Source organism: Vulpes lagopus, chromosome 6 (assembly GCF_018345385.1).
Source record: "Vulpes lagopus strain Blue_001 chromosome 6, ASM1834538v1, whole genome shotgun sequence".
NCBI classification, from domain to species: Eukaryota; Metazoa; Chordata; class Mammalia; order Carnivora; family Canidae; genus Vulpes; species Vulpes lagopus.
In genome coordinates this window covers 57986540-58003163 of record NC_054829.1, presented here as the reverse complement: position 1 = coordinate 58003163, position 16624 = coordinate 57986540, and the positions used below count along the sequence as shown (strand labels likewise).

The window sequence follows — 16624 nt, the reverse complement described above, 5'->3', positions numbered from 1 at the left end:
AGAGAGAGAGGCAGAGACACAGGCAGAGGGAGAAGCAGGCTCCATGCAGGGAGCCCCACTCGGGATTCGATCCCGGGACTCCAGGATCGCGCCCTGGGTCAAAGGCAGGCGCTAAACCGCTGAGCCACCCAGGGATCCCTAGGCAACTTTTTAATGGTGGTTTTTTTGTTGTACCATTGTAGATGGTCGTCAAAACTCACCAAATGTACACTTAAAATGGATGCAGTTTTACATGATGCAAATTATATCTCAAAGTTGATTTTAAAGGTAAAGAAAATTAAAAATGGTTTGGTTCAATCCTAAGTGTACTGTTGAAAATATTTATATGTTTACTACAACTTGCAATTTTTAACTATAGGTTATGAAAAGGACTGTAGTATAGATATAATGTGAAGCTATATGGGTTGAGTCAGGGTAATTTGTATGCATGATTTTATCCAGGCAGCTAAAAAAGAAAGTAGTAATGGAAAGAATCTTGACTATTCTCTGAAATTTGTTTTCTTATTAAACTGATATTCTTTTTATACTTAGTTTACAGTGCATCACTGTTATAAAACTTTATCATAAAAAAACTTTTATCAGGGGATCCCTGGGTGGCTCAGCGGTTTAGTGCCTGCCTTTGGCCCAGGGCGCGGTCTTGGAGTCCCGGGATCGAGTCCCACGTCAGGCTTCTGGCATGGAGCCTGCTTCTCCCTCCTCCTGTGTCTCTGCCTCTCTCTCTCTCTCTCTCTATGTCTATCATAAATAAATAAATAAATCTTTAAAAAAAAACTTTTATGATACAATGTCATGAAGCAATAAAACTCTTGTGTCTTAAAACATGCCAGTGTTTTTTATATTGTAGTAAAATGTACATAAGATTTTAACAATTTTTAAGTGTATAGTTAAATGTCATTAAGTGCATTCACATTGTTATACAACTGTCATCCCTATGCATCTCCAGAATATTGTATTTGCCTTTTACTTAGGAGTCAAATTTCTGTAAGATTTGTTATAAAATCTTTTGTCCAGTTCTTTTGAAATATACTTCCATATTTCTGTATAACATGTTAATATTGCTACTTCTTGATTCCCTTACCCCAGTCTTATCACAATTCCAAGACTTCCTGAAGCTGTCAAAGGTAGGGAAGATGTTTATTATCAGTCATGTTCTAGGATAGAAACACACACACGCACACACACACACACACACACACACACACACACACACACCCTAGGTATTCCAAGCAGAAAGGGCCTTTATTATAGGGAATTGTAGCTTATAAAATTATTCCAAGTACTAGAACAGAAGTCAGAGACTATCTCTAGACCATGATTTATGGTCATGATATAATTGTTGCAGTCTAGAGGTCAATGAGCTGCTGCTGCGACCACCACAGCTGTCTGTCATACCCGGAGGTTCATACTAGACATTAGACCTCAGAATCTCTGCCACTGGAAATATTCATGTCTGGCTGACTTTACATGCTGAAAGCAGACCGATGACCTCTATCTTACTTTCTCCTTCCATGTCTGGCTGGAGTACATCTACTTGGTAAATATTTTTTTACGTTCAGACCATGAGCTGCAAAGAGACTATAGAATGTAATTTTTAGCTGTTTACTCTTCCGAATGGAAACGAAGGGTGAAAGTTGGGAGAGCCAATCCAAGTAACTACTATAAGGGGATAGGTCTCTCTGATACTTCTGCCCCTGGTACACACACCTTCACTCTCTGTTTTCTCAAGCTTCTAATATACTTATATTATAATTATTTAGAAAGATATACAGTGTTTACATTATTATGGTCATGTAGATGCTAATCATAAGTAATACACTTATTATATTTTTATTTTCCCTTCTTTCTCCCTTGCACAGCTTTTTGCTATTGTATTTATTTTGTGGCTTAGTTTTTTTTGTATTTTTTTATTGATTTAATCCCAAACTCTCTTATCACTTATTTGAATCTCTTTTGAAGATCTTAGGTAGTTAACTTTTTCACCTAATTTGGCAGGTGCCTTGTGAATGGCTATGACATTGAGCAGGTGGTTGGAGATTATCAGGTTGCTATTTAAGAAAGGGGAATGTCGGCTTATTTGAACTTTAACCTTTAAGCCAATTTGGTCTCAACATTTTCATAGACTACTTGGCTTCAAGTCCCACTCTGTTATAGTTTGATTTTGACATGAGAATGTTTACTCTTCCTTCCTTTTGAGCTTATTTGTGGTTTAAAATATATATTTAAAAATATTTTTGTCGGGGGGGGGCACCTCGGTGGCTGAGTCAGTAAAGAATGACTCTTGATTTCTGCTCAGGTCATAATATCAGGGTTGTGAGATCAAGCCCCAAGTTGGGCTCCACACTGGGCATGGAGCCTGCTTCAGCCTCCCTCTCTCTCTTCCTACCTCCCCCTCTCCCTACCCCCCCCATCTCTCTCTCAAAAAAATAAAATAAAATTGTTTTGGTATTTTAAAGTTTGAAATGGTAGATATCAGGAGACATTCAAGCAAATGCTCAGTTATTTCAATCAGAATGAATTTGGGTTTGTATTTCCTCAAAGTAAAAAGGCAAAAAAACAACAACAACAAAAAAAAACTGAGGGTAGGACCTGATTTGTGACTCTCATTTCTCCTTAAAGATTACAGATATACTTATTTCTTTCACTGATATAAAGGGTTATTATTTAGTAAAATAATTTTATTTTGTGATGAAGTATAAAATTTACCTAAAGTTGTTGGTTCGGGTATATAGACTTAACACTCTTAAATGGTGACAAGTGTGGAAATTTTGAGACATAGTGTTAATAGTCTTTTTTTTTTTTTTTTTTTTTTTTTGGTGTTATAGTCTTTATCACTGTTTCTGCTTCTGAGTCCTCTCTGTAGGTCATCTTTGTTAGAATTATTATGCCTTTAAAAGGAAATATAAAGGCATATTTATACAAATATGGGAAACATCCCCAGGAATAGAAGTAAATATTTTGTAAAGTAAAATTGGAGAGTATTTCAAATTTATGTAGTTATGACTCTAGCAAATGATAAACCTGGTTACTTATTTTGCAAGTCAGTAGCAGTAGCTAACTAGGATGTTGCTTCAGGGTATAGCAGATGGCCTCTAAGTAGTTTGGTGAGGAAAATGTTTGCTAAAGGTGACAGAGTGTACCAACACTGTTTCCCATATGCACTAGGTCATTGGTAACATAAGGTCTTAGCTTCAGGAAGTTGTTAAATTTAAGGTCAGGGAGTAATTCCAAAGCATTTTAATAAATAAAGTACATATCCCTTAGCCGATAATATTTTCTTTATGGTTGCTGCATGCTAAGATGAAATTTGTAGGCTTTTCTCTAGACAGCATGCAATATAGAATCCGTGTAGGGAGTGTGTATGTGTGTGTATATCTACATATATATATTTATGAAAGATGTGCAGTACCTTTTACATGATACATTGGATGTGTATATATCAGGCATGAGATTGACGGGGTTTTCATGACATTCTTATATAAAATGGAACACTCATTGTTGATCCTGTGAAAAATTATTTAATGGCTTTTGGTAACGAGCAAAAAATGCTGTATATTCTCTTATTTTACAATATGTGTTTTAAACTACTTAACATGGAAATCATAAATATACAAGAATCAAGAAACAATAATTCATATGTACGCACTACACAACTTCAACAGTTGTCTTTCATGGTTCATGTTAGTTATTTTTGTTTCATCTTATTCTGCCTGCCTTATGAATCCTATTCCCCTTTTCCTCCCCCAGTCTCCACCCAACCCTACTCCCACCCCAGGATGATACACGTAAGTTTGTTACATACTTCCACTAGGAGTCTTATAATGTTTGATTGCTGTTTTGTAATACTTTGAATATTTATGGCAGTTTTGATTTCTCTTCATTTTCTTTTCAGTTTATAAAAGGTTTTCTTACACAATTAGTGCAAAATGCAAAATTGTTTAGATAGCTATTTTGTGTAATCAGTACTACAAAATATAAGACAGTAAAAGTCTTATATTTTAAAATGAAAGATCATCAGTGTCTTGAAAAATGTCTTTTAAGAAATTAAAATCACACTGCTTGATTTATTTAATACTTAGAACACTGTACAGTTGTGTTACTATTAATTTTATAAGCAGTATTTTAAATTCAATTTATTTGCCATTAGAGATTTTTTTAAAATGTGTTTTCTAAAACAGATTTTTAGTAAACATGTACTGATCCTAAGAAACTCTTTATAATGTGATGAAGAGATAGTGCAATACTTACATATAATTTATAGTTGAAATTATAATTTCAAATGCAAGAAGAATAAAAATGTTTCTTGAAAGAAATTGCTATACACAGTTGGCTTATAATTTTCTTTTCATACTGTATATTTATTATTTTATTATTAACTATGGAATATCTATTTTAGGACCATATTCTTGTTACATACTTTTCATTAGTGAAAACATTCAGTAAGAATAACTCTTAAGAAATTACATGAGCTTTTGTAGTTCTTCAGATAAAGGTGACTGATAGCCATGACTAGAAATTAGAGCTGTAAACCTAATGTTCATTGTACTGTTTAAAGATTTTGTCCTAGTGATTGTACTTTGCAGCCTAGAAGTTGTCTTCAACATCATAATTTAAAAAAACAAAATGTATAGTTTACATGCAGCACTGTCCATTGAGAATGATTGGGTACTGTAATTTTAGCAGGTGGCATAAACATTAATTATACAGTGTATGAATTGCTATTCACTGTTCAAAACACAAGGTATAACTGTTGTTACTGGAATATATTTATTCTCATATATATGTCTGTTTGTAAATGTATCAGTACAAATTCTTAAATAGCTTTTTGATAAAATCTGTTAGTAATAATATGATGATGCCTGATGAAATAATTAAGACTTTATGTGGTTATTTTTACTTTATTTTAGAAAGACATTTTTTGATAGTTGTTATTTCATTTGATTTCAAGTGGCTGCTCATACCAGTTGTCATTGTAGATTGATTTAACTTGCTCTTACACTTTTTTACCTTTGATATGCCAAGAACTTCAATTGGTTGTGTGGAAATGCAAGCCTTTGTGTGAAGGAGTAGGTAATTGCATCAGAACTTGGCACCCACATGAATCTTATGAAAACAGGCTGTTTGTTCCCTAGAGAAACTATTCTATAAGCTGACTTTGTTTTTATATTCTGTTCTGTGCTAGATTAAAGTGATTTAGTTTAGTTTGGCCTAGGGCAAAACGTTTCAGGATATTTTAGAAAATCCTATATCTGATTAGCACTCTGAAAATAATACTAGTTTTAAAGTTTTGCCTTTTAAAAATTTATCAATAGGCTATGCAGTGCCATTTTTGTTATCAAAGCGCCATTTGTAACTGGCACTGAAAACAGTCTCAGTGTTCCAAGTGGTATATTGTTTTGCCCTCCAAATTTTAAAAAATGTGAGTCATTTATTTTAAACCAAATACTTATTTCTTCCTAATTTGATATCCTTCTATGACCGTCAATAATGAGGAGTAATTTATCTTTTTTTTTTTTTTTTTTTTTTTGTAATTTATCTTTTTGATAGTAATTTCTTGATTACTAAAACATATAGCACAGGGGAACTATGTGAGACAAACCTACAATTGTCATAATATAGAAAAAGTTATTTTTAATATAAACTTTCTGAACCTTAAAATCTTGAACACTAAGACTATTATAAATGGTCCCTGACTGAACAAAGAAATGTGGTTGTTTTAAGAAATATTTGCATACCTCTTAGGAAACTCATTTTAAGCTTTTCCAAAAAATTCCTATTATAGTAGTTTAATTTTAACTTTTTACTCTACTTAAACCAAGCAAGCAAGTAAACAACCATAATAAAGTATAATTATAAAAGATTAATTAGGTAATAATAATTTTTTCAAGTTTCAAAGGAGTCACAAAAATTATGTCCTTTTTATTTTAGGTATAATAGTTACAAATAGTTTCAAAGTTTCCTATTCAATTCAAAGGTTATTAATTAATATTTAACTATTAAGTTAAAAATAATACATGTACATGTTTAAAAAATCAAATTATACAGATAGATATAAAATGAACTAAAAATACTTCCTTCTCTCATTCCTCAGTCTCCCCACCTCAACTCTTATGTCCTTTCTTCACTGGTTATAATTGCCTGTGTATTCTTTGTTACACCTATTCAAGCATGTATGCATATGTAAGAATAATTTTACATTTTTCTCTATTTTTGCTGTATTTATGTTTTGTGCCTGCATTGTTTTGGCTAAAGATGTATTTTGGGTAGGAAATTTATTTGTCTTATTCATCATTTTATATCTATCTCCTAGGATAGTATCTGACACATAATATACAAGTGCTTAATAAATGCTTATTGAAAGAATCTTCCACACGTAGTACATGCGTGCATTTGTATGATACAAACCATATAGGTTTGTTTTATGATTATACCACATTTTATTTTACCAGTTTTCTGTTGAGGATCATTTACATTAGGTCTGTTTTTCTGCTAGTCACTGATCCATCCATCCATCCATCTACCTGTCTGTCCATCAAATATATACTGAGTACTCACACTGTATGCCAAATAGCTTCTAACAATGCAGATGAAGGAGAAAATCCAGGGCTCTGCTTGCATTAGCTTAAATATATGTAGTTGGTTGAGATATATCAAACACAATGAAATAAAACCTAAACAACTTATTATCTATATTACTGCCTTCATGAAACTATGATTGGGAAAAGAGTTTTTTACTTTAGGTAGAATGACCAGGCAAAAGCAGGAAAGAAAGACAGCCAGCCAGACTAAATGAGAACAATAGTGTAGAGAGCTGGAGAAGAGAATTCTAGGCAGAGAAACTAGTAAGTATAAAAGCTCCGGGGCAAGAATAAGCTTGGTAAATTCAAGAAATAAAGAAATTCAGTATAACGAGAGCTTATTAACAAATAAATACTGCCTCAATGAGTGTCTTTGTACATAAAAATTTATTTTAGATATTTTTCTAAATATTTTTAATAGTAAACCTGAGGGGTCAAATAGTATATGGATTTTAAATTTTAATAGCTATGGAGTGGAACCTCTTTTATTCCTTATCCTTTCTCCCTAAACCTCTCCTTGCTCTTCCTGGCTCTGAAGAACTTGGGTTGTCTAGAGCTGAGTAAGGAATGGGCTGTGACAGGCACAGTGAGGACAAGGAATTCTATTTGGAAGAGAATGTGCTGGGAACTGTGAATGTTTGGGAGACTTTTGTCTAATAAGATGAAAATCCAGTAGTGGAACATATGCATATATTGTGTATGATGAGTTATGTGATAAAATATCTGGCTCTCAGAAATACAGTGCTCTCCTTTTGCCTTTTAATTAAATCATTTCAATGCAGAAATTATCTCAACTTTTTCAACTAGGAAATAGAAAATTTGGAGGTTCTTAGTTATGGTTGGATATGAAGCCATATTACAAATGATTCCTAGTTTGACATCGTTGGATTCAATTTATAAAATTTGTGATTAAAGATGTATTATGAAAAAAAATGCCATTAACCAAAACAAAGTCAGTCAAAAAACCTTTGCTTATAATAAGGCTTTTGTGGAAGAAGGTAGGAAAGGCATTTCCTATTTAAAATAACTTTTTACAAATCCTGGGTATTGTTACAAGGATGAACCCTGTTTTTAAATAAAATACTTTACTATCAAAAAGGCATTGTTTTAATTTTAAAGGAGAAATGTGAGAATCACTTATAATTTTTAGGTAGATTAGAAATTTTAGACTAGTCAAAGAACAAATTTTGTTTCATGAGGTGTTTTACTGCTGAGTAAATAAAGAGTCAAGTCACATTTGAGATCGTAGAGCTGTTTGTTTAAATTTTTTCCATCTTAATTTTTTTGATAGGGTGAAGATAGGAAATTTTGGTGGATACATTCAGATTCCCACATAGCTAGAGAGAGAAGAGGGTATCCAGTTTCCTTAATTATTATTTATTTTTCCTTTTTTCTACATAATAAGACTACTTCCTTTGAAGATTAAAAACAACTTGAAGGAATGAGGTTAGGAATCTGTGATGGAGAAGGTCTTAATTTAACAGATGCTGATGTGGTATGTTCTATCAAAGTTTTTTTTTGTCTTTTTTAACCTAGGTAATTTATTCTAGCACAACTTATAAACAAACTTTAGTTGGAAATTGATTTTATTTTGTTACCTGGTATACATTAGTAATAATAAAGCAATTATATTTTGACTGTGGTATAATAAGATAGTATTTTGATTAAGGATACTATCAGATGTCTGCTGTAAAACCGTCCAGCTAGTTTTAACATGAATATATAATTTTTAATTGAAACAAGTTATTGATACCAAATCTTTAAGGAAAGGAGTTAGTATTTTATTAGTCTTATCTTTTATCCTAAAATGAGTAGAAGTATAAAATATATTGCATGTTTACAGAAGTCTTCTATTCCTTTTACAATATATAGATATATAAGTTGTAATTATTTGAATCATTAGAACATCTAATTTTTGCTTGACAATATGCAAATGTGCCATTAATTCTGTTTTTTAAGATTTTTCCAGTTTAATGTCTGAATCCAAATTCATAAAGAGTTGGAAAAATGAGATGTCTGAGCTATAGGATTCACAGGGATTTCATATGAAGCCTATTTAATCAGGATAACACTGTTATTAATATTCATAATGTCAGCTGGAACACAAATGACAGACTATGGGGCCTAAAAATTTTACTTGGTGAATTTATTAAAAGTAGCTTAAAAAATTAATGGAATTTAAGTAAAGTTGGTGAATATGAAAATCTTGTGTTAGCAGAAAAAAAATCTCTATTAGAACTTTCTTTAAGACCATTTTGCATTGATTTCTTTTGACAGATTTCATTGGTACTTAAAGAAGAAAGATGCATGAATGGTCATTTAAGAGGATTTAAACACATTGGCACATTAATTTTTACATGAATAATAAGTACTTTCCAAAAGCAATTAACTTACAGTGTACAAGATATGAATTGAAAAATAAGACTGTGACATCAAGGGCAAAGCAAATGTGCTGTACATTTTAAACTTAGTGGCAGGACTTTTAATATTTTGGTTTATTTTATTTTTATAGTTTAGGTAAGATATGACTTAAAACATGGTTATTTTAACACATTCAAAGGCGTATCAGAAGAACAATAATGTTCCCCCCCACACACAAAAATATTGGTAATGTTAAACATTATCCTCTTCAGGTATTATTTGCATTTATTGGAGAATTAAGCATTTGTTGTACTGTTGGTAATATTTGAGACTATATTCAATTTTATAGACAAAGGGATGATTCTGATTGGGTTTAGTGATTCAAATACATATGTGTTAATACATTTATTGATTGTAGCATAACTTAAATGTATAATAAATAAGCTTCTTAAAGTTTAGCGTGAGAAGTTAGTTAAGAACCACCTGAGTGGTATACAAGTCACTTTGTTCTGAATTTTAGCCTGAAGAAGTAAAAAAATTGGGAATGGTGTTAAGTAAAACCAGAATACATTTTATTTTATGTACCACCTGTTACTCTTTGTTTTCAAATGTGCTTATAATGATATTACACCAGCACTCTAGTTTTTTATTAAAGTTCACTAAAAAATTAATTTTAGACCATTATGCATAGCTATAATAACAGTATTTTATATTTTTCAGAGATTATTATTCTTGAAAATTTTAGACTTATTCAAAGCTTGTTTAGTTATTATCTATAATGGTCCACTTAGGGCTTACCAATGAGAGGATATAGGCATTGGCCTGGTAGTCTAGACCGGTACTAGAAGTTTCATTTGCAGTCTGTCAGTGTTCTATATGAAATCATTTTGTTTCATTAGACATAATAGAAATTGCCTGGTATGTTTTGGGACTCCTATTCAGAGTTTGGCTAGAAAAAGCATTAATAACCAGGGTGTGTAGAAATGATCACAGTATAAACTACATGTTAATTTTTTTGTATAAGGAATGAAATCAAATTGATATATTGGTTGTTATTATTTTTCTTGTAGCTTTTTAAAAGTTAGGTTTTGGAGAGGTGGTTTTTGTTTTGTATTTGGCTCTGAGATATTCACTTACATGCCCAGGAGAGGGCAGCATTTTACTATATCAGCCTCATAAAAGCATTAGCCCTGCTTAGACTGTCAATGTTTCTTGTAATTACTCCCAGTATATTTGTTGCTTGCTTATGAATTAACTTGCATTTATGGAACTAAATCATTTCAATCATTTAATTACACCTGAGGAGCTGAACTATAATTGCTTGCTTCCAACTAGGATCTGATATGGCTTGAGCAGTATTAATTTGGTGTTTACTTTTCTGAGTGCTAAAAGCATTAAAATGATTGTGCAATGGGATTACATTTTACTAATTGCTGGCATTCATTAGCTGGGTAAATGATGAGGAAGAGTGACTGTATATTGCAGAGGGATAAAATTATGGTTTTAAATAGTATATTACTAAGCACATTAAGGCCTGTAAGACATGTTTTAAAATACTCCAGAGGTTATTAAAGACTGTATTTTCTACATGTCTTGCTATATGAATCTCTTATTAAAAGACTGCAATTATTATTAACCTTTTTGGGCAATATGTAGGGAAATGGCTTCATTGACTGGGACATATTTCTTTGATATTAATAACTTCCTATATTTTCAGCTAATCCAAAAGTAAATGAGGAACTTAGAAAAAGATTGCCAACTCCAGATCAACATATTTAGAGAAAATTGGAAAGGGAGAAGCTTACTACAGCTTTATTTGAGGACTTTTTAAAAGAACACAGAGTTCTAGCTGTGAGGTAAATCAAATTTTATTCTCCTTAAAAAGCATGCCAAAAAACCCCCACAACAAACCTTGTGTAGCTTTTGTCATGTTTATTATGAAAACAAATGCAAGACAAATATCAGTAATTCCATAAGTTAATAATAGTCTTTCTGTTTTTTTAAAAATTCAAATAGTATTTTATTGACTTCTACAAGTATAAAATATTTTATATGAAAATACACATTGTAAATTCAATTCAATAAATTTGAAATTTTTGATATAAAGTTTATTATTTTTCTTAAATTGTTAGAGTTCAAAAGATTTAAATAAATTAAATGGTTCTTTAACCAAAGGAGCAAGAATATCTGGAAACTTAACCTGAGCTGTATTTACTAAAATATAAGTGTGAAAGAAAGAACCTTTTTCTGAGAAAAAAGATTCAATTTGATCTGTTGAAATATACAGTTAATAGTCCCATTATAAATGTTTTAAAAAACCATTTATCCTGTAAATTCTCTGTTAAACAAAGGTAAGGTTTAGGTGTGTTCTGATACATTGTTTTAAGTTTATTTATCTAGAGTTGGCTTTATTTTAGCTTCAAATCTTGGAGTAAAAACCAGAGACATTGCCAGAGCAAACAAGAACAGAAGTACAAATGGAAGACTGGTCAAAAGGTAAGGACTTTTAAGGTATTAATACCAAACCCCAGGTGTGGTGCTAGTTCAAGGCACTGAATGCAGTGTGTTTGTTCTAAGCAGTATATTAGATGGAGGCAGACAAGCGCACATGCACACATACAAAGAAGGAAGCACACACAAAGAGACCCACATACTGCAAAAGAGATACAAAGAAAGACACAGAGGAAGAGATACTGAGAGAGAAAGAGAAACATACACAGGGAGAGAGAAAGAAACATATAAACAAAGTGATTGAGAGGGGAGATTGAGAGAATGACTGAGAGAGAGGTGCATAGGGAGAGCCACATTGCAGAGAAAGAAGCACAAACAAAGAGATACAGACATAGAAGGGAGATACTAGAGTCAAAGAGGGAGGCACAGACATACATGTGGAAGCACACACACAGAGAAAGACACACACATGTGGATACACACAGGAAGATACCAGAGGAAGAGAAACCCGGTGAGAAAGAGACAGAGACATACAGGGAGCGAGACAGGGCAAAACATATACACACACACACCCAGGAAAAGAGACAAACAGCGAAGGAAGATAGAAGATATACAGAGACAGACAGACAGACAGATGACACAGAGAAACAGACCAAGATACATTCGGATACAGAGATAGAGGTGGAGACAGGTGCACAGCAAAACATGCACTCAGGAAGAGACACCCACAGAGAGATGAAGCCAGAGGGGGCCTGAAGTGGAGCCACAGACAGATATGCAGAGGGAGACGGAAAGAGACCCTACCAGAGACAGAACAAAATGCATAGGCAAAGGGAGAGAACAGCCAGAGATGGAAACATAGTCTAAAAGATAACAAGACCAAGAGATGGCCTGAAAAAAAGAAAGAGGATGGGTAGATGGATGGATAGATACACATGCATACACACACACACACACACACACACACACACACACACAGGTAAATAGGGCAGGTAAATAGGGCAGGCAGGCAGGGCACTGTTGAGCAAGATATCAGGGAGCCATAAAGAGAGGGGTTTAAAAAATGTTAAGTGTTTTTTTTTTTTTTTAAAGATTTATTTATTCATTCAGAGAGAGCGAAGAGAGAGGCAGAGACACAGGCAGAGGGAGAAGCAGGCTCCATGCAGGGAGCCCGATGTGGGACTTGATCTCGGGTCTCCAGGATCACACCCCGGGCTGCAGGCGGCGCTAAACCTCTGCGCCACGGGGGCTGCCAAAATGTTAAGTTTTTTTTAATTGAGGTCTCTTAAGATAAAATTTTGCAAGTCTGGAATCCCTAGGAAACTAATCATTCTGAATATAGTGTTGCATATAGTTGAAGGCTTAAATCTCTATGTACATTGTTTTTATTTCCTCTAAATTTTATGTTATTAGACTATTATTAGACTGTTATTAGACTGTTACCAAAACATTGCACACATTTCCTTTTATGATTCTCCCTTCCCCACTAGGGTTCTTCTTCCTTATATATCAACCACACAGTTACCTTTTTCAGAAGGTTAAAGGCCATTTTGGGGTACTATTCTGTTATCATTTTATTAAATAATAGTTCTACATTCTTTTGAATTATAGAAAGGTGCTGTGCTTTCTGCATTTGTTTTTTATTTCTGTCTTATTATAAATTTGTTGCCATTAGCAAGCTTTCTCTTCTAATTTGTGATTCTAGGCTGCTTGTTAGGAGTTTAGAATCCAAGTAACTGAATTGTGTACAAAGTAATAGCAGGTTATAGCTGAATAAGGTAGAGGCATTTAATTCAAAGTTTATATTTTTAGTGAATGGGCTTTGTGACAATTTCAGTCTGCTTTCTTTATTCAAGTTTGTACTGGTGTGAAGCTGGGAACTAATTTGTTGTAGCTGTTTTTATTCATTTATGCAAATAAACAAGAAACATTCTTCTTTCCAAGAGCTCAAGGCAGTTTTTATTCCATTTATGTGCAATAATAAGAAAAGAGGAAGTAAATAATGATGCCCCTGTTATTTATGTTCCCTATTCAGAGGTCACATTGCTGTGGAAATCATGTTGTTCAAATTATAGACAAAGGATCTCTATGGAACCAAAGGAATTATTTTTAATATATCTAAAGCAACAGGCTGTGGAGGAAATACTTCTCATAAGTATAGAATAACCAGGAAAGAAGTTAAGGAAGGGAGCTGCTGAAGCTCTTGGACACTTACAGAAAAGAAGGCTTTAGGGTTGAAGACATAGATGCATAAATAGTTTGCAGAAAGCACAGACCACAATAGACGTGACTGAAACATCATTAAGAAAATTTGCATTTTTCAGGCTTTTTTTTTTTTTTTTTTACATCAGAAGTAGGAATAGGACATTCCTTTATATAAAGGGCTTGTTAATGAAACATTATTAAGGAATAAAATTAAATAGGTAGATGTAGTATCTTTTGAGTTTTATGATAATTGATACGTTTAAAATCTCACATGGTCATTGCCTTGACATCAGGGTTCACAGGATTTATTGTAAAGCACAGATTACTTCAAAGCTCTGTCTTATACTAGTGTTCATAGCCTGCTTGGATAATCAATTATTTTACTTCATATTTACTTTTTTTTTTTTTTAAGAAATAGAGCACTAAAAACTTATGTTACATAGACATGCCTTTGTGGCATGTCTTACAAATCTTATTATAAGGGTTGTAAAATGGCTCTTCTTTATCTAACTTTAGTGTAGAAACATTGCTGAGATATTTGAAGTCTGAGTTGATGAGGTATATAATGTCAACAGAACAATTTACTTTTTTTGTTTTTTGTCATTATTGACAGTTTAGAAAATGTAAAGCTGTGGTTGGTAGGTAGGATGGATGAAGGCATCTTACAAAACTTGTCCAGGTTTCTTGAAGAGTTGTTTTTACTCTAAATGGCTGAAATTTAAAGTTGTGTTGTTGGAAAGTGAATCAACATGTGTGCCAAGTAAGCATGGGTAGTATCTTCTAGTTTCTTAAGAAGTAAATGATGTTTTCCCTTTTATGAAAACTTTGTCAGGGTTCTTTTTTTGTTGTTTCTGCTTTTTCAGAAAAAAAATGAAATGTTATAATCAAAGGATGCATGTAAAGTTAGCCCCCCAGAGTGAGTTGTTATGTGATTGGTTGCCCAGCTCTTTTAAACATTTACTTATTATTTACTTAACTATGTAAGAAAAAGGCATGAGGGTTGGAAGTCTGTTGTAATTTTTTGGAATAGTATGATAATTTTCTGGATATTTCTTTTTTTTTTATTTTTTATTTATTTATGATAGGCACACAGTGAGAGAGAGGGAGGCAGAGACACAGGCAGTGGGAGAAGCAGGATATTTCTTATTAAATTTTGGTGGTTTTTATTAAATTGGCAGAAATGTGGTTCAGTTGCTTATAGTGCTCAACAGTCGACTGAAAATAGCTTATGTATTTATAAACAAACATATCTGCCATAAGTGTATGTATCTACAATAATATAGGGAAAAATGGTGTCCAGATGCCATTTAAATTTAGAATGTTGTGAAACTTATTTAAATTTAGAACCTTTAGGGGTCAGTGTTCCCTAAGATAGGTTAAAAAAGGTTACTGTGCCTACCCAAATTAAATATTAAGTCTACTGTATTTATAATATTTCTTACCTCAAAATTGAAGGCAAAAAATGGTAAGAATCATACAGCTTGAGGAAGCTTCAGACAAAAACCTATGAATTTTGCGAGTTTCTTCAATATGATTTTTAGGTTTACTATTTTAGGGAATTATATTTAATATGTATTTTATACTAGAGAAGTTATTTTCACTTACATATATTATCTCAATTTCTATATGAATCCTGTGTTTTTAAACTATTTACTTTTAAATTTAGAAAGCAAACATGATTTTGAATCACTGTATTCATTTGAAACTCGAGATGAAAAACCACTGCTAGAACTGCTTCGAGTCCTTTCGTACTGTCATTTACTGGAGGCTAGCAAATATTTAAAAAATCTTAAATTGCTGAATTTAAGTAAAAAGCAACTGTCCTCTTTACTTTAGAATTAAACTAACAATTATCTTTTGTAAGCATGATTCTTACCGTTTTTCTGTGGAGCAAAATAAATAACTAAAACCCAGCAAAAGGTAACTTGTCAGTGATTTGTTAGTTTCTTGTTGAGTCAGAATACTGTTTATTTTTGTTTGGCATTTGGAACCTGTGTGCCACCATCAGCCTCTTTTATTATTGGTTCATCTATCTTTCTGTCTTTTCACAAAGTATGTATTATTTTTACCTTTTGTCCATCTGTTGTTCTGTAATTGAATTATATCTCAAACTATTGCATGATTTGTGAGCATTTTATAAGGCGAGACATCTTTAAAAATACTACAGAGAAACATCTAGCATGCTTTTAAATGTCTGATCATTGTAACTAAAATATACTTGTAGAATTTCATATCATTTTCATAAACTTTCTTTTTAAGGCAGAGAAAAAGGAAATGGTGAGTTGCATAGAATGGCCATCTATTTCTACCAGCAAAATAGCTGGTAGGAAAAAAGATTCCTAGGCATTATGATTAGACACTGCTTGACATTCAGTGTTTTAAATCTGATACTTAATCATTCCCTGTTAAATTACAGGACTTGAATTGTATTTAATAATTGGCTTTCTATTAAGTAATGGTATATTTTCCTTAAAAATTATTGCAATATGTTTTTGTTTCATAGCAGAAAGTAAATTTTACTAGAGAACCAATGCACTTAAGAATTTCATAAAATGTTAAAATAGAAAAAACAGGTTTTGGAGCTAGATAGACATGGATTTTAGGTTTTTTAATCTTCTACTTACTACCTACCTGGACTTGGACACAAATTTTGTAATTGTACTGAGTTTTCTTGTGTTTAGAATAGGGAGATAACTCCTTTTGGACTGTTTTGGAGATTAGGGATTGTGTATTTAAAAGCTCTACTGCAACATCTAAAAAGGAAATGAGTTTATATAATCTGTATTTCACATACCAGAGTAATTACTTTCACTAGTGTGGTGGTGGTGATGGTCTTTTACACGTGCTTTAAAAAAAAAAAATTGTTAACATATTTTACAGGACCTAAATAATTGGTGGTGGTGGTTGTTATTGTTATTCTACCCAGCTGTGAAAGGTAGGTCTGTAAAAAAGTTTCAAAACTTTTAAGAAACTGAAACAACAGTACTTGAAATGGTTACTATTAGTTTTATAAAAATATTCTTTTCAAATAT

The 16624-nt window shown here is 32.4% G+C and overlaps 1 protein-coding gene across 9 annotated transcripts in view; it reads left to right on the top strand.

Annotated features, from left to right (window-relative positions):
- MIPOL1 (mirror-image polydactyly 1) overlaps positions 1 to 16624 on the top strand; it is a 320655-nt gene that overhangs the window by 49731 nt on the left and 254300 nt on the right. For 4 of the 9 annotated variants that reach the window (XM_041760079.1, XM_041760075.1, XM_041760076.1 and 1 more), the window contains exons 2-3: positions 10654 to 10792; positions 11354 to 11432. The exons of 2 other annotated variants lie outside the window; for them this stretch is intronic. In XM_041760079.1, the coding sequence (XP_041616013.1) occupies positions 11414 to 11432 (19 nt within the window). In that variant the 5' untranslated portion in view covers positions 10654 to 10792; positions 11354 to 11413. Of the gene's footprint in view, positions 1 to 3744; positions 3783 to 8051; positions 8071 to 10653; positions 10793 to 11353; positions 11433 to 16624 lie in introns of those variants that run through there. 3 more of the 9 variants (XM_041760078.1, XM_041760081.1, XM_041760082.1) reach the window with 3 other exon arrangements.